Below are 23,230 nucleotides of genomic sequence, written 5' to 3' on the forward strand. Positions count from 1 at the left end.
TGTTATTCTTTCGTTCAAATTCTCTAAAATCATAGAAAAATGCCTTATTGTGCAGTTTTGGAGTGCAAAAATGAAAGCCGGGCTAAAAATATTATCCGTGGTGGTGTTCCATTTCATCGCTAAGTCTTATTTTAATAAATTTTCCATTTTCTGTTTATCGAATTGATGTTTTGCTCTGTAAGAAACGAAAATAAACATTATTCCATTGCAATATGGTCGAAAAATTAAGCGAAAAAAATGCTTCATGACTGTTTTGTTAATTTTAAACTTAATTTATCGTTATATTTACAGTCTGGTGGGGTAAGAAGAACATGCTTTATTTTGTGTCAAATGTTTTGAGCTCTAGGAAGAACAGATAAAGCCTTATAAGAATTTTGAAGTACAACTAAACTTGCCTTGGTTTTCAGCTTTACAATCATAACGCTAAATTCAACACTTACGGTGTATTGCCGAAAACTTGCAAATTATACTAACATTTCTCTTCCCTGTCAAATTTATTTTCTGCGCCTTTTTCGATTTGGAGCATCGTAGCGACATCTCTTTAAAATGGTTTCTACGTTCGAAGTAATAAAATAATGAATAATGATGATAAAATCATCGTCAATCATCATCGCATCTCTGTTTTATAGACTGAGAGACTATAGTGCTAATTACATTACGAGTTAGGGCACGTTCAGTTTGGCTAATTTGAACGCGCCCTTAATGCTTCAAGTACCTCTTCCCCAGACTTTCCTCTTACCCCAGCTAACTGTTGTAAATTAATGTACATTGGCGTTTAGCGCTATTCCCAATATAGTTTGCTGGGTTTTAGGTTAAACTGTAATAGCTCCATTGCTTGAGCAAATTAGTACCTATTATTATTAATATTATTAAAATGGTGATTTCATTTAGAGCTAATGCAGCTTTTCATCACTGCGAACAGTAATTGATCCATTGTGGTCATGTCCAACAGTACTAAAAGGACACTTCTGTTTCCGATTGTTTTAATCTTCTCTGATTGGGGGATGTACTTGCTCACTAGTGTTAGTACAAGCTCTTCGCACCCGGTTTAATAAGACTATATTCGTAAAATTGCAACTTTCCAGGAGAGAGGTTTAAATAACTAAACTTAATTATATTTCAAACTGGGCTAGGCCCTGAACTTGCGCTATCCAATGTTTCAGGATAGGACAATCATACCTTCCCGCTATAGCATTTAGAATGCTGTTAAGTACTGAGCCTCACGCGACTCATCAGCATGACAATACTTTTGCGCATGATGGCCTGGAAGCTGTACTTGTGAGGCATCGCAAACGTGCCCGATGCAGTACACCAGGTTGGCAGTCCCATCAGCATTCTAAATGCATTATTATATTGCACGTGCAGGGCGTTAAAGGCTCGTTTCGTATATCTAACGCACAGGCTGCTCGAGTAAAAAGGTTGACTATAAGCTTTGAAAAGCGTTATTTTAACTTCGTACGAGCATCGAGCAAACCTGCAGGCAAGCATAAAGACTCCATAAAGGAAATTAGTTAATAGCATTTTTAGGCTAGTTAAGAATTTCACAAAATTATGTAGACATAATTTGTTTCATCAATAAGGTCTCGGTAGATCAAACGCAAGACTAAGAAATTGTAAGCCTTTTACAGCTCGGGTCAATCGGAATAATCTTACTATCGTTGCTCTTATATGTAGGAGTGTTCAAACTTATAATCACTTTTATCCTGGATCAATAACTCAAGAGGCTCGCTGATCTCCATACTACAGTTCTTAACTCTGAAAAAAAAAGCAAAATTCCGTCTTATATTTAAATAGAGAGGTAAACGGCAGTGGATATCAATTAACTCATCTTTAATATTCTGTGTTATGATTTTGAAGGGTAAGGGTGCTAGTGAAATTATAGGCACGTGCGACTTGTCACCTTATGTCTCAGGGTGTTGGGCGGAGAGTCATGCGACTTAAAGCTCTGAGTGGCTCTGCAACTGTTATATACAGGCGTGTAGCTTACCATCAGGCGCACGACCTGTTCGTCCCGTCACTTGATATTATATTTAAAAAATCTGTGGAATAAGAGCCATCTAGTTCATTTGTTTGTTGTCACTAGAAATTAGAGTAGCTTTAATAAATTGTAGTTCATCAATTATTTACAAGTTAGTTATAAAAATAGCTATTTGGTACTCATCGCGACATTGTACCAAATACTAAATACCAGATACTATATTTCCGACTAAGCTGTCTAGTACCGCGATAGGAATCGTCTTGAATTATTGGTTCATGGTTTCACAGCCTATGTAATTTGGATATTTTTAGTGATTCCGTAGGTACCTAGTTACAAAACTAAAATTTAAAGATTCATATTTATTTTATTGAACAACGTGATGTTTTAACAACCATACATAAATCGAATAAACACAAAAACAAAAAATTGATCCGACTGGACTCGAACCAATGTCTTTTCCCTATTACCAACAGATCTTACGAATTTGTAAAAGAACCTAGCTGAGTGAAGTGAGTGAAAGTGAACTTTCGTAAGTTTCTCTCAGGTGGTGCTACGGCAATAAAAGCCTTTTAAACTCAATTACAACAAAAAAATACAAAATTTATAATTATTAATACAAAGATCGAACACTCAGAAAAAATTCCTTCGATCCGGCCGGATTCAAACCGACGTCTTCTAGCATACCTGCCAGACACTATACCAACTAAGCCACGGAACGAACCAGCGGACCTCACAAATTTTTCTATGTGCTTGTTGTCGTGTCTTTGTATTTGGTTTTTCAACGACTTTTTAGTCGTAGCGCCGTCTATGAGAAATCTATGAAAGTTTTATAACCCAGTTAGATACCTTTACAGCTACCAGCCCTGGCGAGAGATGTTGCTATTCACCGTATTTTAAATTTTTATTGAATTGATATTCAATTATTTTTGTGAAATTACTCCACTAGTTTGTTATAATTATTAATACAAAGATCGTAGCGCCATCTATGAGAAATCTATGAAAGTTTTATCACCCAGCTAGATGCCTTTACAGCTACCAACCCCGGCGAGAGATGTCGCTACTCACTGTAATTTAAATTTTTGTTAAAACTAGTGGAGTAATTTCACAAAAATAATTTAATTTCAATTCAATAAAAATTTAAAATACAGTGAATAGCGTCATCTGTCGCCGGGCTGATAGCTGTAAAGGTATCTAACTGGGTGATAAAACTATTAATTAGATTTATTGTAATTTAAAAGTGGAACCCTTATATGTATACATAATGTAATAAAAAATTACATATATAACTTATTGACTGCATGTTTGCAGTTAATGCGTGGAGTCCTAATCAACTTCATGCATTAACTGCATGCAGTCGATCTCGACTTCGAGAAGTCGCTTTCGACTTCATGCAGTTAAATGTGTGAAGTTATTATCCGAGTTCTCGACTGTATGAAGTTGAGTACGCCGTTGACTGCAAACATGCAGTCAATCAGTTAGCAGTTTTACTAGTGTTGGTTGGTTCTTTGGGTGAACTCTTTGACAATGAGCTCTAGTGTTACTGTAGGTGTGAGTAGTCACTTCCGCTTCATGGCAGAATCTACAGTTCCAGCTTTTTCTTAACTGAAGGTTATGTCAGTGCTAATTCGAGTCATAGTTAGTACTGTAGTACAGGCAGCTTAGGTTTTGTATTTAGAATTCTAAGAATAATAGAGTGTTGATATCAAACAGACATCTAAGAGTACTGGACAAAGCTTCGAAGTCGAATACACTTATAACGTTATAATTATGATTATAATCGTCGTTTAAAATTAGAAAGTACCTCTCGCTACGCAAGCCCAAGCTACGTCCCTATGCTACAAGAGGTGGAGGCGCCGGGTAAGTGGTGTACGATCGCCTTACGTGGAAATTGCAATGTGGAAAAAATTTATATAATTTTACGAAAAATCTTCAAAAAGAGGAAGAAGAAAACATATATAAGGTCGTAATTTTGATTTATATTAGTTATTTTATTGTTTTATTTCTTGTGCAAGTAAAAAGAGCAAGAAAGAATATGCATTGTATTGCGGCGCAAAAGTTTACGGGGTTGAATGACGTCGACGAATTTATAAATCAGTTTAAGGCTGATCACATATATATGTTACCTATCATAGGTAGGGCACTAGCTAGGGATGTTCACCCCTTCAGTTGTGACGAAGAGGGATATAGTACAGGCAGCTTAGGTTTTGTATTTAGAATTGTAAGAATAATAGTGTTGATGTCAAACAGACATCTAAGAGTTCTGGACAAAGCTTCGAAATTGAATACACGTATAAAGTTATAATTATGATATAATCGTCGTTTATATTTATAAAGTACCTCTCGCTACGCTAGCCCAAGCTACGTTACTATGCTATAGTACTTTAATAAAAGAAGAATTAGCGGTGGTAATGTTCTTCCGACGTTATATTCTCTTTAAAATCATTTATTTAAGTTACATTCCTCCTAAATTGAGGAAAACATTAGCGCAAAGCGAATCCATTATGGCAGCCATTTGATCACACTTCTAATTTTTTAGGTAATCATAGTATTTTAAATACTTAACAAAAGCTTTAACCTGAGTAATATTAAGGTTGTTTTCCTTTTGATTCGAGTTACATAAGTACCAGTTGAAGGCTCTGTTGTCTTGCGTTCTATGTTTGTTTTCCTTACAAAAAAAAAATCTAATGCTTGGTGTAAAAAACATACTTAAACCATTCAATAAAACACAATTTGTATACACAAATTTTAATAAAACTTTAAAGACTCCGTGATTGTACATTAATATTGTAACAAAATTATTCGAGATTCGTCTAAATGGCTTGAACCAATAGCAATTTATAAGAATTTCTGTATTTCTTTTCTAACGAGCGGTATTAGCTCAGTGGGAATGGTTGCTTCACAATCAACACGACATCCTTAGTCGAGTGGCTTGCACACGTTGTCCCGGGTTTTAATGTAATGTAGAAAACTATTTTTTCTATTTTGTTACCGTCGTTATTTCCGATTTCCATGACACAAGTGCTTTAGTATATTTCTGTATTTTGAGATCAGAGCAACGTATTTGATGATATCTAATATTAACTTATTTATATTTACTTTTTTTACTACATTAAATGACGGGACGAACAAGTCGTACGCCTGGTGCAAAGCGACACGCCTATTCGTAGCAGTTACAGTGCCACTTAGAGCTTTGAATCGCAAAGATCTGAGGAGCATTGCCACTGCGCCCGTCATCATGTTCATCATAAAGTTATCAAGTTCCATGTGCCTATAGTACCAGTGCCCATACCCATCAAAACTGGGACGCAGTAATGCTGCTTCGCGGCAGGAATTGGTAAAGTGGATTTACTTCCCTGTAAGAATTCTTTCACAAGGACTTCACGCCTACTAAACTGCTAGGTACTAGCACGGTACTACTGGTTTTTTTGGTCACGCATCATGCAAAAGCTCATAGTTGATTCTAATTTAGAAAACTTAAGTCTTATTCATCGGCAAAGGTAAGTAATACACTAGGAACTTCGACTTCAGTCCAAAAAATTAGTGGTTGCCTGAGTCCCAAAAACTTTTCCTGAAAGTCAGACCACGTAAGACTAAGGCGAAAGTTTGCTATCGCTGAGTTCGTGTAAGTACTGTGCTTAATTTGAGTTTCAGACGTGTGAGTAACTTTGCTTAGTCTTCGAACTTTACGCTACTGAGATGCCTTTAATTAATATGTTCGATATAGCCCAAATTTATGAGTTTATGAGTCGTGTAAAAGAAGTCTATCTGGTTGTAATTAGCTGCTCCCGGTACCACTCGAAAATTGCCAAACAATTCGTACCTTTGTAGAGTATTAACGCTTATAATCGGACAATTTATTGCGTCAGTAGTTTTCAGTTAAAATAGTAATTAAGAGTCTACCTCAGCTCGAGTTAAATTTTTTCCCGTACTGAATCGACGCTGACGCGTGTCGTGCGACAGGACGCTGGCTTTATTTTAGAATTTACTTTTTATAAACGAAATTAAAGTCTCTTGAAAATGTGTATCGTATACTATACGTGTTCTATTTACTTCATTTGATATAAAAAAAACAGTGGTAGATGTAAAGTACCTATTTAATACAGCGGTTTTCTTGTAAGATTTTGAGGTAAGTTTGTGATTTTTTCCATTGTGAACATTTTTAGTATTCGTCTTTTCACACCGTATATAAGAGTATATCATCTAGTATACTATATGTACACATATTTTTTTCCAAAGTGATTCATTCAACACTTTCACTGTTATGCAGAATCAACCAAAGTCATTTGAAGTTGTAGAGTCTTAAATGCTATTTATTATATAAGGGAGTATAAACATAGATGTAATGCCGGGTTGAAGTTTTTTTATAATTTTTACCTATATACTCACAGATCCATTTATGTAAATTCATTTATCATTAATAAATTGTATTTTCCTTTTTTTATGAAATGTCTAGTAAAATTAAGAGACAACCTTCGTGGTCAAGTAGTTTATACACCGCTTTTCACGGTGTCGTCATATCTGAAGTTCTGATTTCGATCTCCGATCGGGTCAATGTGGAAAAACTAACTTTTCAATATTATTTCGGGTCTGGATGTTTGTGGTACCGTCGTTGTTTCCGATTTCCATAGCACAAGTGCTTTAGTTCTTTACTTTGGGATCATAATAACTGAATGACGTCATACAGTCTAAAAAAGTTGAAGAAAATTTAGATTTTTTTGGTTAGATAAGCAAAGATTTTTTACATAATAAATTTCAAATCCGTTTTATATCAAGACCCCGCGCCATTGAAGTAATAAGGCCATATCTGCAAAATGGCAACTTTTCAGGAAAGAGGTTTAAAACTCTAAGAACGAAATTAGTCGATGATTTTTTATGTCAAACAAAAAATTGGAGGCTTATAAAATTCCACATATATGTATATAATTTGTTTCGTCTAAATCATATTATTTTTATAACTTTCATGCACAGAAATCTAAATGTATTTATTCAGATTTCGATTACTTGTGACTTTATATACCAAAGAAGACACGAGCTCTTGATACCATGGAAATGTAAATTGTTATAATAAATTTAAATCGAAATACAGAACCTGAACATTTCGTACAATACAAATTCAACTTAATTGAAATCTGGCTAACCCTATTTGCCTCGGAGAGGCAGCGGTAAAGCGACAAAGCTGTATTCTGCGGTTACCAGAATACCCGCCTAACGTCAGTGAGTCCAAGGTAGCTGAACGCGACGGCCGTGCCTCCTCGCTTGCCGCGACACGACGTAAATTTTTAATACCCGTCTGACATAAAGGTTTATGTTCGCCCCTTCAAATATCTACTACAAAAAATTGCCATCAAACAGTGCTGTGATAGTGACAACTTGGCACCGGTGAATACCAATGGATGGTAAAGTATACCGTGACTACGTACCTTTTGTTCGGGAAGTGTTTCAAGTTTGTTGAAGTGTATACCAGGTGCCTTAGGGCTACCGTCCTGAAATTTATTCATTGGAAAGGTAAGAGTTTTTTTGTTAATTTTTTAGTTCATAACGTTTTTGAACTAATCCCCATAGATAAATCTGTTTCGAAATTTAAAAAAGAAATCATTAGGTACTTTTATACACTACCGTGTATGGAAATTTTTAGACTACGTTAAATGTGAAAAAATTTTTGTGGATAAGTGTTAATCGACATTTAACATATTTTAAAAAGGACACATTTTATTGACAAATTTCTTTACTGCCTTTTAAATTTTAAAGGTCACCTAGTGGTGTACAAATAATTTACGTAATTTTCTCTAACTTTTCTAATATCTGTAGTATTTTCCGCTTAATAAAATATTAAAAAGCTCGTGGGCGTTAATTGCTATCATTTATACTGAACATTTCTGGGAAATATATTGTATTGTTTAATTAGCGTATACCTATTTCATTGGTAGTCAATCCTAACTTTATATTTTAGCCAAAATTGAATAAAAATCCTCTAAATAAATAATGTTAGGTTTTTGCGATTGTTAAATATTGGAAATAAAACAATTTTTTTCGGATCTAAATTGTGTTTTGTTTTTTTTTCAAACTGTAAAACGTAACCAACGTTTCGAGACCTTTACATGTTTTATGGTCACGGCTACCTGACATAGGAAAATAATCAACCACTATGTAATGTTAATACAGACCACCCTATTTTTTACTACAGTTACAAAGTTCGAACAAGAAACGTTGGTTTGTTTGAAAAAACAAATATACGCGATTTACGTTCGAAAAAAATAGTGTTGTTTCCTAACCTTTAATATAATATTAATTACGGTATTACAGGGTATTGTTAACAAAATATTAAAATGGACAAAGAACCTATTATTACGCACACTTAAATGTACTTTGTACCATCTATGGATGTGAATATGGAATTAGAAATGTTGCTATACCATTCTGTTTTCTTTGATGATGGAAATCCATGAGAGTAACCGCGTATTTTCAAAACGATTATGGTATTTTTTTAGTAGCACACACTAAATCGAAATGTTGATTGGTTTGAAAAACAAATATGCGCGATATAGATGCAAAAATAGTTTCATTTCCTATATATCAATTCGTCACGCGTCCTAGAGACTCACAGTGTCCCTAATGATTTTGGATTTTTTTGTTTTATCCATTTTTTTCAAAATGGAGGATGAAAACACAGTTAGAGTCATCGTATGTCTCAAGGCCGCGTGACGGGTCAAGCAAACATTGCATTCAAATATAAGAACAGCTTCATACTATATAATATAGCACTGTCTCTATAAAGCCGTGTTATTTTAGAAAGTGTGAGAAAGACACAGAATTCGTAGAAATAAATGAATATATCCGGTTTCACCGTCATGTCAATCGCAAACTTATGAATTACCATAACGATAGGGTATCGGCGGTATGAAGATTTGTTGTTTGTGATGCAAAACAGTTTTCGATAAACGACATTGAGATCGCCAGTCATCCCCATGCTTTTACTTATGATATTCTTACATTATTATTGGATATGACAAATGTAAACAACTTTCTATTTACAACGACCAACGTCTATCATTTCTTACTTCTTCAATTAAAATTAAAATTATGCGATTTTTTTATAACGCGCAAATTTTCTTATACTAATAATCTAAGCTCGATACAAGTACAAATTATAACAATAAATAGTTAAATACAAACAAGTTTAAATTTAAATATTATTTGTTTATATTTTAGTAATTTATTTTAGATTGTAAAGTACGTAAATATTATTACATAACTGTAATTTTTGCGCACATTAGTCAATTGCCCTCCATGGGAATTAAACAGGAAAGATCTATAATATAATTTAAAGACCAATTAGATAGATACAGATATAATTTAAAAACAAATAAAGTATGCTTATATAACAAAACGTATAAGACCTATGTTTATTTTGTTATACAGGTAAACAACATCATTCTGTATTATAATATTTGTATAATTTACTTTCCTTACCGAGTACCCTGACGTTAACGTCAATGCTGATGAATTGCAAACAAAATCTTAATATGACGACATAAAACTTATATTAAAATAGAAAAACCAGTTGAAATTAAATTAAGGTTGTTATAAACTTTTGTTCACATGCATGACACTTGAAGTATTCATCAAGGCAATTAAAACTTTATTACAAAGAGTTTCGTTACTTCACGATAATGTTATTGTAAAGTAAGTATAATTATATATATTTTTAAATATTTAATGAAAACATTTCTCCTGACTGCGAGTTATGTGGAGTAGCGGACGAAGAATATCACTTTTTACTGGAAAGTATCCAGTAGGAGCAACAGAGGGTGACGTTGACGAGAGATCTGCAGATTATCAACATCAAATGTCTATAAAAATGAGTGTATACAACCTCAAATGGTTTTGTTGATTCCGCGTAACAGTGAAAGTGTTGAATCAATTTACTTTGGAAAAACATACAAGTAAAATTGAGGATACACTGATTACTATATGGTGTGAAAAGACGATTCCAAAAAATTTTTAAAAGAATGCAAATTTACCTCGAAATTTTACAAGAAAACCGTACTGTAACATATATTAACGATTTTTTATATCAACTGATTTACATAGAACATGTATACTATACGATACACATTTTTAAATGGCTTTAATATCGTTTGTAAATAAAAATAAATTCGTACGGGACAAATTTGAATGAATTCGAGCTAAGGTATTATCGACTCTTCACCGAACACCCGTAGGTGCTATAAATTGTACACTGGGCAATCTCCACACAAAACGGGCAAAAATACTGTTATGGTTGGTGAATCGAATCTCCAGCAACACCGCCTAGACAAGTAAGCTATAGTTTAGGATACGATGAAACTGACATGTACACATACCGCACAAAGGTTCCCAAATAAATATAGATAAAAAAAATAACGATAGACGGTGTATAGTGTTACATCCGTAAGATATAAATTATTTGAAATAGTTATCGTCATCATTATTACCGTTAAACCATTATTATGTTCCACTGCTGGGTACAGGTCTCTGCTAAGGAGACGATTTAGGTCAAACGTTTCCCAAAGGTTATTCAGCGTTTTATCACGTTTTTCTTCACAGTCAGTTTCATTTTGACGCTGTTAAATATTCACACGTGTAAATAGCTTAGAAATTGAAGTCATAAGTACATGCATATCATAAAACAAGTGCTCCCACCTGTTCGGCAAAGAAATGAAACCATTTTTTAGGATCTAAATCACGTATATTTGTATTACGGGTGACTCTCAGTCATCCGTGACTACGGGACCTGTAAAGGATCCGAAACGTTAATTTGTTTGAAAAAACAAATATACCCAATTTAGAGCCGAAAAAATAGTTTTATTTCCTTAGTTCCTGTAACACTCACGAAAACCAAAGAACTCGATATTAAATATATATTTTTAAAGACTGAGCGGACGCTTAAATTCCATAAAGAATGTGACGACCCTCGCTGTGCAACTTGTGAGATTATGCGAGTGTGTGCGTCGTTACACGGGGCGTGTCAGGCGTGAAAACACAACCGCGGTGCTACGTTTCTAAGGAGTTACACTACTTATCTTATTACATTATGGCTCATGCCTCCACCGGGATTCAAACCATGTCGATCTCCCAATTTGAGAAGCAACCGGCCCTCCAGTGAGTTACCACCGCTGTCTCCGAGATGATTGTAACTTTGGTGTGATGTGTTCATTATCAAGTACGATATTGATAATTATCATATTTTTTGTTTGAGGATCCTTGGAACATTTATAATAAGGGTTTATATAATTCATATCTTCTTTTTTTTGTCATGTTAATTCATAAGACATCATTAATAAAAGTATACGTGTTAAAAAAACTGAATGTCTCTGGGGCATATCGACTAAAGTTATAGACTCTCAAAAGCATTTGATTGAGTGGACCATATCACTCTTGTTAGGAATATTATGGATTAAATGGTAAGGCGTAAGAACTTGTCTCGTCATATCTTAATGGTATAATTCAGAAAGTAGACATGAATGGACTGCCTTCGTTGGGTTCTCCGGTAAAAATGGATGTTCCACAGGGCTCAATACTTGGACCTTTCTTGTTTCTCATTTATATTAATGATCTACCATTCTTTGTTAAGGACCTTAGCGGATTTGTATTGTTTGCTGATGATACATCTTACGATATGGCATATTTAAGATACCCTTTCAAAGGCATTTTATTGGTTTAATCATCATCATCATATCAGCCGGAAAACGTCCACTGCTTTAATATTAACAATTTATTGCTCAATGTCAAGAAGACAAAGTGTGTTAAATTTGAATTACCTATTGTAAAATCAACTAGCCCAATCATAGAAATCAATAGATAAAAGTTAGACTTTGTTAATAAAGCTGTTTTTTTGGGAGTGACTTAGATAGTAAACTTCAATGATTTCCACATATATCTTCCTTGGTCAGTAGATTAAGCTCTGCTGCATACAGAGTCCGTAGAATACGTGAGCTTACCGATGATACTAGTGCTAGACTAGTTTGCTTTAGTTACATCCATAGTACAATATCCTATGGGGTCCTCATGTGGGGTAAAGCGGCAGATATAAAAACCATATTTGTGTTGCAAAAACGAGCGATTCGTTCAATGTACCGTTTATGTTTTCGAGTTTCTCTCAGAGAAAAGTTTAAGGAGACTGTTATCATGACTGTGTCACATATTTACTCAAATATTTCTATGTCCGTAAAAATATACATAATTTCGTTAATAAAGAAGATATCCATAATATTAACCTTAGAACTAAGTCCAAACTCATGGTACCACGATTTTGTTTAACAAAGGTAAACGATTCTTTTATAGGGAACTGTATACTTTCTTACAATAAGATTCCGGAGCATATATTAAGATTACCATTTCCTGAGTTTAAAACTTACATTAAAAGTATTTTAATAGTAAAGTCATATTACAAAAGTAGAAAGTATTTGTTAGATAAATGGAAAGACAACATGAGGCTATAGCATTTAAATTTATTTGAAAAGAGCAATCCTTACAGTTTCTTGCGTTCTTCTCAGGGAGGTTGGTAGAGAGAACTAGCAGTAGCTTAAAAAATGACATTTTCAAGTGTAAAAATGTTACCTATGGAATAAATGATTATTTGACTTGGACTACTAAATGTTGATTAATACATATCATAATCGGTGTATCTCTTTCTAGAGAGATTAACATGATATTCTTACAATTTTTAAAGTGTCCATTCTACTACTATATATAAAAGGCTGTGAAGCAATATCGATATACCAAATTAATAAAATATAAATGTTCACTGCGCTTACTGAAGTATATTTTCTATAATTTTATATCATAATTATATTGTGTTACAAGTTTTCAGTACAGTTTTATGTTGTCTAAAATTTGTAGTACTCAATTTATATGTATATAAAAAAAGATAATTTTAAGAACCTTTGCTCTTTTGCTTGTTTCAAGTTTAAAATAGTTTCAACGATAATACATTATGCCTTGTTAAAGGTTAAATTTTTTTTGGTTTCCTACTTTCGTTTTTACAATACAAACTTTGTAAACAAGTTAAATGCCAGCACGACATAACTATGGTTAACTTTTGTAACTGGTGACAGATATTGGTTTATTTTGTAGAACACCAGGGAACAAAGGGTTATTATAAATAAATAAACATCGCACACATTCATAGCCCCGTACAAGGGAAACCCCGTGTCGCGAGTGCCATGGACACACACATAGATAACCACAAATTACACCCAAACTAACGAAAGAAATAAATGTAGGCCTTACAAATTTCAAACTTACAAACGTACAAACTTCTCTCGACTCGGGAATCGAACCTGGGACCTCTGCGTGGAAGGCCAATAAGATGACCGTTTGGTCACGGAGGCAGTTATAATTATAAATGTATTCAATATTTTTTTTAATAATGTACGTAAAATTGTGCTGTAACGTCATAAACACTCGCATGTAGTTCTTGTATAACATTATATAATACGATTTTCATAGTCTTCGTGTAAATAAAATGTCTCAATTAACTTATCTGATAAAAAACAACGAAATTCGTGGGCAATTTCGGCAGTTATTTAGACCGAAAGGCAATTTGTTAACCGTCCAATTTAGTAGAAAAAGTGGATTACGAGCACATGCGGGATACGCCTTCCTGAGTTCGGTTTCAAGGGTACCAGATAAATGCTTTTACATATATAACTCTGTAAGTCTACAATTACATAGTAGAAAGTGTACCTACAATAAAAGAAAATTGTTTAAAGATGACGTAAAATAATCCCAAATGGATGAATGTTTGCCGGATTCGAACCGACGTCTTCTAGCAAACCGTGCCAGACTCTATGCCAACTAATTTACTAATTTATTATACAAACATTATTTTGAGTTTACCAGCAAGGACATGAAAGGACAACACATAAAATTTGCACATTATTAACAACTATTTTCCCGCTTTAGAAGCTTTCTTTTTTAAATTCATATACCGAACACAAATCAAGCAGACATTTGTATGAACTCTTTTTTAATTGGGTATTTTATTTATCATGCTGCGATCTTTAATAAAAATTGGCTGTTCACAATTTTCCAGGTTTTGAGAAAGCTTTTCAATAATAGGCCTATGTATCGTCCCACTGCTGGGCACAGGCCTTTTCTCACAATGCGAGGGCTTGGGCAGTTTGGGAACTTCATTGCTTCATCTTCAGGTTTCCCCTTCATCGAAAAGCTCTTGGTAAATTTCAAATTAAATTTCGCACAGAAATTCCGAAATACTCGGAGGTGAAAGTTTGGTTTCGAACGCACGACTCTATGCTTGAGAGGCGTTGGTCAAACCATCAAGCTACAAAGGCTGTAGCTTTTAAATTATAAAAAGTATTTTAAGCGTACAAAAATATACAATTTAAGAGTACCACGCTAACTATTTATATATATTAATATTTGCGTATAAAAATATGACTATTATTGTACACTGTAAGGTAGTTAAACTGTGTCATCACTACGCATGAATAGAACAAGGTTCCGTTATTTATTTTACGTTATATACCTCTACATATAGTTACTGCCAACTGTGCGTTTTTAGAATTAATTTGTTCATTCAAGAAAACAAGCAGTAAAAATCTCACTGTCAATTTTTTTACACATATTCACTACCTTAGTGTTTCCCATAACGTAATACAAATAATTTTAGCAACTGGTTTCAAACTATATTACGTCGTAACAAGATTGACGGAAAAATATATTATTATGTGCCTTCAAAAAATCATACTATTTCTTCAAAGTTTCCATTTTTACCCAATTACTTACATTGTTAGGTGTTTTCTTTGTTGAAGTGCTTTTAGAAAAATATATTATCCGTTGGATAAATTTATTTTTTATTGTACTTTTAGAGGGAAATTTTTAGTATAAAATTATGATTTACTCCATTACTCAGTAACGTAAATCATAAACTTTTTTCATATAAAAAGTCTCACATGCTTAATAATGAACGTCTTTAGAATCAACGCCATAATAGCTGTTATAGATGTCAATCCAAATTAATAATATTAAAAATGCGAAAATAACTCTGTTTTGTTACGTTTTTACGCCAAGATCGCTGAATCAATTTTAATGAATGTTGTTTTTTTTTTCGCTCGATATTATGTCAAGTGACGGGACGAACAAATTGGTATAGAGATAGAAGGATTTAGTAGAGGAAGACTACTTTTTGTCATAAAATCAATGTCAACGTCAATGTCTTTGTTCGTAGTTGTAGTAGGTACTCTACGGGAAATGTTTATTTTAAACAAAGACTATTTCCCTAGGGATTTCGCTGTTTTTATGTATCCCTGTACATTTGACATCATGTAAGGACTTACAGGGACTTGTTTATTTTTAGTCTCAAATTTACCTAAGCAAAAATATAGAGATTTTGCCTTCATATTAGTCGCTTCTAGAAGCGCTGTAGTGGCGCGGCAGTCACGCATCTGTAGCGCTTCAGTAATTTTTAGTTCAATAATAGTGACTACAAAAGAGGCGCGCGCCTGTCACGACAGTGCGGCGGATGTGATTCCGTGTATTTATATGGACTCTCTATGTGTTTTAAGCTTAAATATTTATATGTTTGAAAATTAGTATTCGCGCAACTGCAGCGCTTCCACAATGGTGCTACTATATACACAGCGCTTCTATAACCATCTAATTTGAAGGCGCCCTTTTAGTGCTAAGTTTTTGTTTCGTTAACTTGATAATTTTTACTTGGACGGCGACACACAGCTCGGTCCCGATCCGACCCGCGCCCGACCCACACCCGTTCTGTGTGTTTCATGCTTAAATATTGTTTGAAAATTAGTAGTCGCGCAACTGCAGCGCTTTCATAATGGTGCCACTGCGGCGCTTCTACAAGCATATAATTTGAATTTTGGTGTTAAATTTTTATTTCATTAATTTGATAATAAAGTTAGTAAAACTCAATTCTTCTCGCTACCTTGTTTATTAAAGTCTTCATTGTTCCTGTTCAGTGAATTACGGGTCGCAATTTTCAGTAGTGGAATATTGTTAACATTTACACAGTATTTAAATACGATAATTACTCAGCTCTGCGTTAATTGCACTATGGCTTAGCTACCTCAACATTTTGTATTTCATATTGATTCACTTGATTGGTTAGACCCTAGTTAATTAACAGTTAGTAAGTAATGAGTGGTGATGCTTAGTATGAGAACGGTTGATAAAACGACGTTTCGAATCCTTTAGTGACTATTTAGTAGCAATAAATTTCGCTAACAATGTAAAGAAAGATTAATAATAGATAGAAGACTTGTCAACACACAAAAACACTTGCCCTGACAAGTGGCCTGTGGCAAGAGAAGCTGGTTCGATTCTATCAATTAGAAGGATTTTTAGTGTTGTTCGATCCCTGTATCAATAATAATAACAAAATATTCTTTATTTTCACAACAAAATATATGGTAAGTATATGGTAATAAAAACTTCATGAAATTCAATAAAATATGTGGTGAAGGAAGATATCATGGTGAAATCTGAACGTTGAAAATTGTTACAATGGCCCGAGTCGCGTAAGAAGAAGTGGTACCTTGAATGGATGTGATTGAAGTAATTTTTAGTTTTATTTCAGCTATTTAGAACATGATTTTTTAAATTCTATTCTATTCTATCCAGCGAACAGTCAGACAGCTTATGGAAATTACAAGTACTAACCACCGTCTATAGATGTCTATGTTGGAAAAAGCCCAATCAATAAATAAACTGTATTTACTTTATTATTTTTTAATCACTGTATAATCAGATTCCAATTGCCTAATAAACAATTTCATTACTAAAGTGCGTAACTTGATCTTCGTAAGCCGCAATATTTCAGGGACGACAACAATGCCTTCAGGGTTCTAAAAAAAGGGGTCGCAAAATCGAATTGTTTGTTTAGGATGGCTCGGGATCAAAAGTACCACAAAAGCTAAAAAGGGTATGATACTGAGAAACAGGGATATTAAATATGTGACTCGAATAATATCTCTCCTAGTAATTTAATTTATGATACACGATATTTTAATGAACGCTGCATTCGCATTCATAGACGTCCGATGGAATATTAAATTGTAGTTTCATTTTTCATCTTCTGTTTTTTTTTTGTTTAGAATCAATTAATGTAAATTGACTCTCTTCAACTTTATGGCAAGATTTATGTGTTCAAAGATATATATCTTATCTCGTCACAAAATCTAGTCCATTTAAACATATGTAAATGAATATGGGCATCATGCCCGGACGGATTGAAATCGGATACACAAGTGAGAGCACCTTAGGTGAATGACGCGCTCAGGACTGTACTGTGACTGGAAAACCAACCAGAAACCACCGGTGGCCTGCTGAAAACCACTGGTGATCTTGGCGGCTATGCAAATGAGAAGTTTAATATTGGTTAATTGTATGAGTTCGTAGGTAAAGTAGTAGTAATAAACATTGATGACGTTGAGTATCGTAGTAAGTAAATCAAACTGCGGTGGGCAATCAAACCTATTTTACACCAAAAATACATCAGACCATTGACTGATCCGCCTTTTGTACTCGTTTAAGAATACCTTGAAGAACCCATAAAGAAAGTTTATACACAGGAATGAAAAACTCTTTTACCCTAAGGGACTATATGGATAGTTCAGTGAGTTGAAATTTGCCCTTTGTTGCCTCACCGTAAAAACTTAAGTGTAACTTCAGACCTTTTTATGTTATGCTGTAAATCTGAAGTTCTTTTGGCAATGGATACTTTTTTGCTTTTATTGCCTTATTATATATATGTGTGACTGTGAACATTTGACCCGCGATAAATTTGAATTATACATATATAATTATTCGAAAATGTGCAGGCTGAGATAATATCAATCTAATTCATAGAGGCCCTAGGTACTTCAATTTGAAAATCAGTATTGACTCATTTCTTTTATTTTGCTTTAAAGGCCATTGAAAGCACCTTGTAAAAATATGAATGATATCAATTTATTCATTATTTATAAGGCATTCACAGGCATATGAATTCACCAACAATCATAAGATCAATATACTGGAGTAAGGCAATTTTATTTTTTTTACATTTTCTATTATTGTTTTAAACAGACACTAATATTTTGCTCCCCGAATTTCGTGAAGAAAAAATAAAGAAACAAAAAACAAAAATTAAAAACGAAACAAAAAACGAATGATATGAAAAAAAAACAAAACAAAACGAAAAAGCAAATAATATGAAAATAATAAACAAAGTAAAAACAGAACAGGGCGAAAAATTAAGTTTTCGTAGTGTTCATTGGAGGTATCGAAATAATCTTTTCACCTCACTAGGTTGGAAAGGCTTTCTCTTATTAGAAATCGGGGCTCAAAAGCGTTTTTTGCACGCTAGCCTAGAAAAGGTTTTTGAAATTCGAACTTGACGAAATAATGTGGTGCACCTAAAATTCTTTCTATAAAAAAAAAAGATAATGACACGTTCAACTTGGCGTTGTTTTTGTCGTACATTAGGTACCTATTTAAGTAATATAAATCCGTTGGCATATTTTATTCTTATTATTATTGGCATTTAATTGACAATGATAAGTAATTGTGTTTATTAAATTATTTGAATTCGTCGAAGAACTAAAATAATTTCAATATTGACTTAATCACAAAATAAAAGTTCAAGCAAGAATAAAAATTGATGAGGTGTAAATTCAGAACGCAACCGAAAATAACTTTTTCTTTTAATTAAAAAAACTGATGTTCAACTGTTCTTTCATTTACCATTTTCCTCGCTTTAGTGAGGTGGAAAGTTGTGAATAAATATTTTATATACGTTTTATAGTTTGAAATATTAATTTTAAATGGTATAGATCGAGACAAACAAGAACAACTAAAGGGGTCATTACCATGAATTTTTGGCATCCAAGTACGTAGAAGCTGTATAATAAACCTTTAGTGTAAAGTTTTAGTTTTAAATGGGAAATTTTAAATATCAACCAGAATTTTATTATAAAAGCGTTCATCGTAGCTGTTTGAAAATTTAAACATTATTAAATTATTACATCAGCTGGGAACCTTTCAATTGTCAATTTCAATTCAAAACATGGCTTTATTTGTCATGCAAAATACCATAAATTTCAAACAAAGAAGAAAACGAAAAAAAAACAAGATAAAATAAAAAAGTATGTCTAAAGGATCCATGACTCAGCACCTGAGGAGTATGCTAATTATATAACCCTCGTTGTTATTCTGCCATGACGCGTCATAAATTGGAACACCATAATAATTCAAATATATATTTGGATACAAGAAATTAAAATTCAAATAATTGTAGACAATTAGTCACTAAATTAAATCTTGCACAAACAACAATTACACCAAGAAAATAATCAATTTGAGTAATAAATCATTTAAATATGAAACGCACACAAATACACTCACAGAACAGATATACTACAATATTCCCTCCGTGGCTGAACGGTTACTCACTCACTCACTCAGCTCACTCTTGAAAAGTTGTAATTAACAGATGTGGACTTATTACACCAAGGGTGCGAAATATCAGTGATTTAAAATTATAAACCTAGCCAACATACTACGAAAAATATTATAGACTAGCAAAAGTTTTAAAAAATATCACCACATCTATTGCGATAAGAATTCTGTTTTCAAATAGATACAATTTTTTTACTAGTCTTCAATGCTCCACCTTTACCAAATCCTGTCCACACACTTTCTTTAGTTTTATGTATTTTTGTTCTAGCTACTAAAAGTGAGAGCCCATTATTTTCCCAACAACAACGAGAAAATAAACACACATTTACTTTGGTATCGGTTAAGTTTTCCCTAAGGTCTCGTCTTCGATCTTAAGTTGCCGCGTTCGTTCTTACACTATCCCAGTATGATTTTGGCGGCTTAGGATTTATTTAATGAAACCATGTGACGGGACGAACAAGTCATGCGCCTGATGGTAAGTTATACGCCTGTCCATAACAGTTGCAGTGCTAGTCAGAGCTTTAAATCGCAAAGATCTGAGGGGCGCTGCCACTGCGCCCGTCACTTTTTTTATTGCTGGCAAATGCGTTGTTCATACCGCTCGGTTCGGGAGAGCATAGAGCGGTTAAGTGGGACTCCTGGACGGTAGTCCCGTATACCCACTAAAACCCAGCGGTTAACTCCACCGCCATAGAGCGACGCCCCAGGATCCGCTTGCGCATACTCCAGAGACGTCCCGGCGGATGGCCCGCATGGAGCGGACTCAGTCCATTGGAGGGTGCCCCTTTTACGATATTACAGATTTTTTTATAATATCAAGTGACGGGATGAACAAGTCGTGTGCCGGTTGATAAGCTACACGCCAGTCCATAACAATTGCAGTGACACTCAGAGCTTTAAATCGCAAAGATCTGTGGGGCGCTGCCACTGCGCCCGTCACCCTGAGATATACCCGTACCCTTATCCTTTAAAACCGGAACACTGTAATGCTGACATTACTGCTTGGCAGCAGAAATAGGTAAGGTGGCAGTACTTACCTGGATGAACTCTTTCACAAGGAGCTCTACTGCTACAACCGAATATCACACGGTTAACGTTTAATATTTTATACTCTATTTCTTGTTAAGTTCTAGGGTAGCAGATTTATAATCCATTGAAGGCATCGAAGGCAAGGCAAAGGAAATCTACATTAAACTTTTAAGACATTCGTGAGGTCTATTGAATCGTTCCGGAACTCAATTGGGAGAGTGGTTAGCTGCGGTACATCAAGGTACTGATTCGCAAGAATCCGGATCTTAGTAAAATTTTCTTTGTGTTTGTTCGAATTTTGTATCCTTAGTAACAGTAAACTAGTGGAGTGTTTGTACAAAAAATTTGAATTATCATAATAAGAACATGATGTTAAGTGAAATAAACATTACATTAAATAAACTTACTATGAAAAAAAAAACACTTTTAACTCGAAATTGTGACGTGGGGTAACGTACCCAAGAGGCTGGTTCCCTTTTAGATGTCTAAACTTATTCTTTCACCGGAGGCACCAATGAGGTGACTGAAAGCCTCTTAACGAAATGTTTTCCTGTGGCGCTCAGGGATTGAGAATTTCTGCCGCAAAATTTAAGCTTTTCACGTTATTTTCTACGACTATTTAGCCCAGAAGACAATAGTTCCATGTACGGTGGATGACCTAAGGTACATGACCCCCTATCCGTTTTTATGGTTCTGGGTAGATCAGCGTGAAGAACTCGAACATAACATTTAACATGTGAGCCGCGAAGAACTTGAACTTAACATTTAACATGTGAGTCGCAAAATTCTATTTGGTGTGATTTCCTTACTGCGCCAGTAACAGTCTATACTACCACATCTCGAATTCAAATTTTTTCCGTACTAATACGATTCATTTTGCCTTGGTTGAGTGGCAGGAACACTGGCTTTATTTCAGAATTATTTTTTTTACAAACGAAATTAAAGTCATTTAAAAAAAAGTATTTCGTACGAGGCCTGTACCCCACCTGTAGACTCTTGATTTATGACGTTTTAAAAACTTTTTAAGCCAACATGATCTTTAATTACATTACGTAAGTACAAATTACAACCAAAAAGCTGGAATTATTTTACACTTTTCTGTAGAGTTCGTAAAAAGGCTCTAAGAACCAAAAAATCAACTACAGGTTACCTAATTCTCTTACAATGAAGATTTTTGTTGATAGTGAATTGTGCCTTTTACAATGTTAGCAGACATCATATTGACATTATCTTTGGTTCTGTAGTCTTCGCCAGGAAGTCAATAATAAAGCGTCTTATACGCTAATTACATCATGGGTTTTGCATCTTGATACGCACTTATTTTCAAATACACGCATTTTTTTCACATCTACTACAAGTCTCATTTTCTTCGAATCAAAATGTTAACGAAATATTTTCTTTTATTCTAATTTTATTTAAATTTGTGACACAATATGTATAAACAATATGTACGTATATAAGATCATTGAAATATGTTTTCATAAGCAAACCGACTCGAATTTTCTTGGAAACATGCCACTGATTGCCTTTGGACTCTGGTGGGTATAAATAATACCATTGGCAACGAGGAAATTCCCTACCGGAAGTTGCAAATCGACAATGTGACAGTTAGTTTGATAACCCAGTGGGTCAATTTCAATACCTTGTGATTTTGTGTGTAATTTCGGTGGAATTTTTATTTTAAGATTTTTCAATATTTTCCAATAATATCTTTGCTTTAGCCCCTTTTTTGAATTCGTGTTGGCAGGCACCGATTTATCATTAATAGTTATTATGAACTATTAGATAGTTTTCGTAAATGACACTGTAATATTTCTTTTTTTTTCGAAATAATATCTTGCAATAATTTTATTTTTTAGATTGAATGAAATATTTTTATTTCAAAATTTGTATATTAAGATTTGTAAAAACGTGAAAGAAATTATGCACTACAAGTCAAGAGCATCTCCGAACATTGACGACCTTGTTAGTATATGGTTGGCGCTGGACGCGATCCCGGGTTCGTTTCCCGGTAGGTCCAATTTGGGAAATGAACTTTTCTAAATTTTTTCTGGTCTCGTAATCTGGTGAGTGTCTCAGAGCGAATACCGTTGTTCTGGTCATAGTACAGGGAATTCTCGTGGTGTGGTCTGGCATATATTTTTATTATTATAATTATTAGAACTCTAAAATTTTTAATAACTGTATGAACTGTTTTTAATGATTATGTGTACGTATATTTTGTAACAGAGTTATCATTATACTTTAAAATACCTAAATATTTTATGATCGGTGGACCATTGCATGTCACCGAAATGATGAAAAAAGGACAATAATTTTGAATCAATAAGATAAATAATTGCTTATTGTAAAATTATTTGACGCAAATATAATTTTGTTTAATTGAATAAAAAAATTGAATAAATGGTACATCAGATGTATCGGCCACCGATATAAAGGATTGTTTATCCTCATGTTATCGAAATGACAGAATAAAACATTTTAGCGAGTAGATGCAAGTTGTAGTAGTAGAGCTCCTTGTGAAAGAGTTCATCCAGTGAAGTACTGCCACTTTACCTATTTCTGCCGCCAAGCAGTAATGTCAGCATTACTGTCTTCCGGTTTTGAAGGGTAAGGGTGCTGGTGAAATTGCAGCATATGGGACTTGTCAACTTATCGTCTCTGGGTGACGGGCGTAATGGCAGTGCGCCTCAGACCTTGCTCTAAGTGACACTGCAACTTTTATGGACAGGCGTGTAGCTTTGTTCGTCCCGTCACTTGATA

The 23,230-nt window shown here is 34.0% G+C and overlaps 1 protein-coding gene across 2 annotated transcripts in view; it reads left to right on the forward strand.

Moving 5' to 3' along the window:
* Positions 1–7,260: 7,260 nt before the first annotated feature.
* Positions 7,261–23,230, forward strand: part of LOC113235851 — a 272,302-nt gene continuing 256,332 nt past the window's right edge. The window contains exon 1 of one of the 2 annotated variants that reach the window (XM_026471774.1): positions 7,261–7,483. In XM_026471774.1, coding sequence (XP_026327559.1) covers positions 7,372–7,483 — 112 coding nt within the window. In that variant the 5' untranslated portion in view covers positions 7,261–7,371. The remainder of the gene's footprint in view (positions 7,484–23,230) is intronic. The other variant, XM_026471773.1, reaches the window with a different exon arrangement.

Source organism: Hyposmocoma kahamanoa, unplaced genomic scaffold (assembly GCF_003589595.1).
Source record: "Hyposmocoma kahamanoa isolate Upper Pololo Valley unplaced genomic scaffold, ASM358959v1 88, whole genome shotgun sequence".
Classification (NCBI taxonomy): domain Eukaryota; kingdom Metazoa; phylum Arthropoda; class Insecta; order Lepidoptera; family Cosmopterigidae; genus Hyposmocoma; species Hyposmocoma kahamanoa.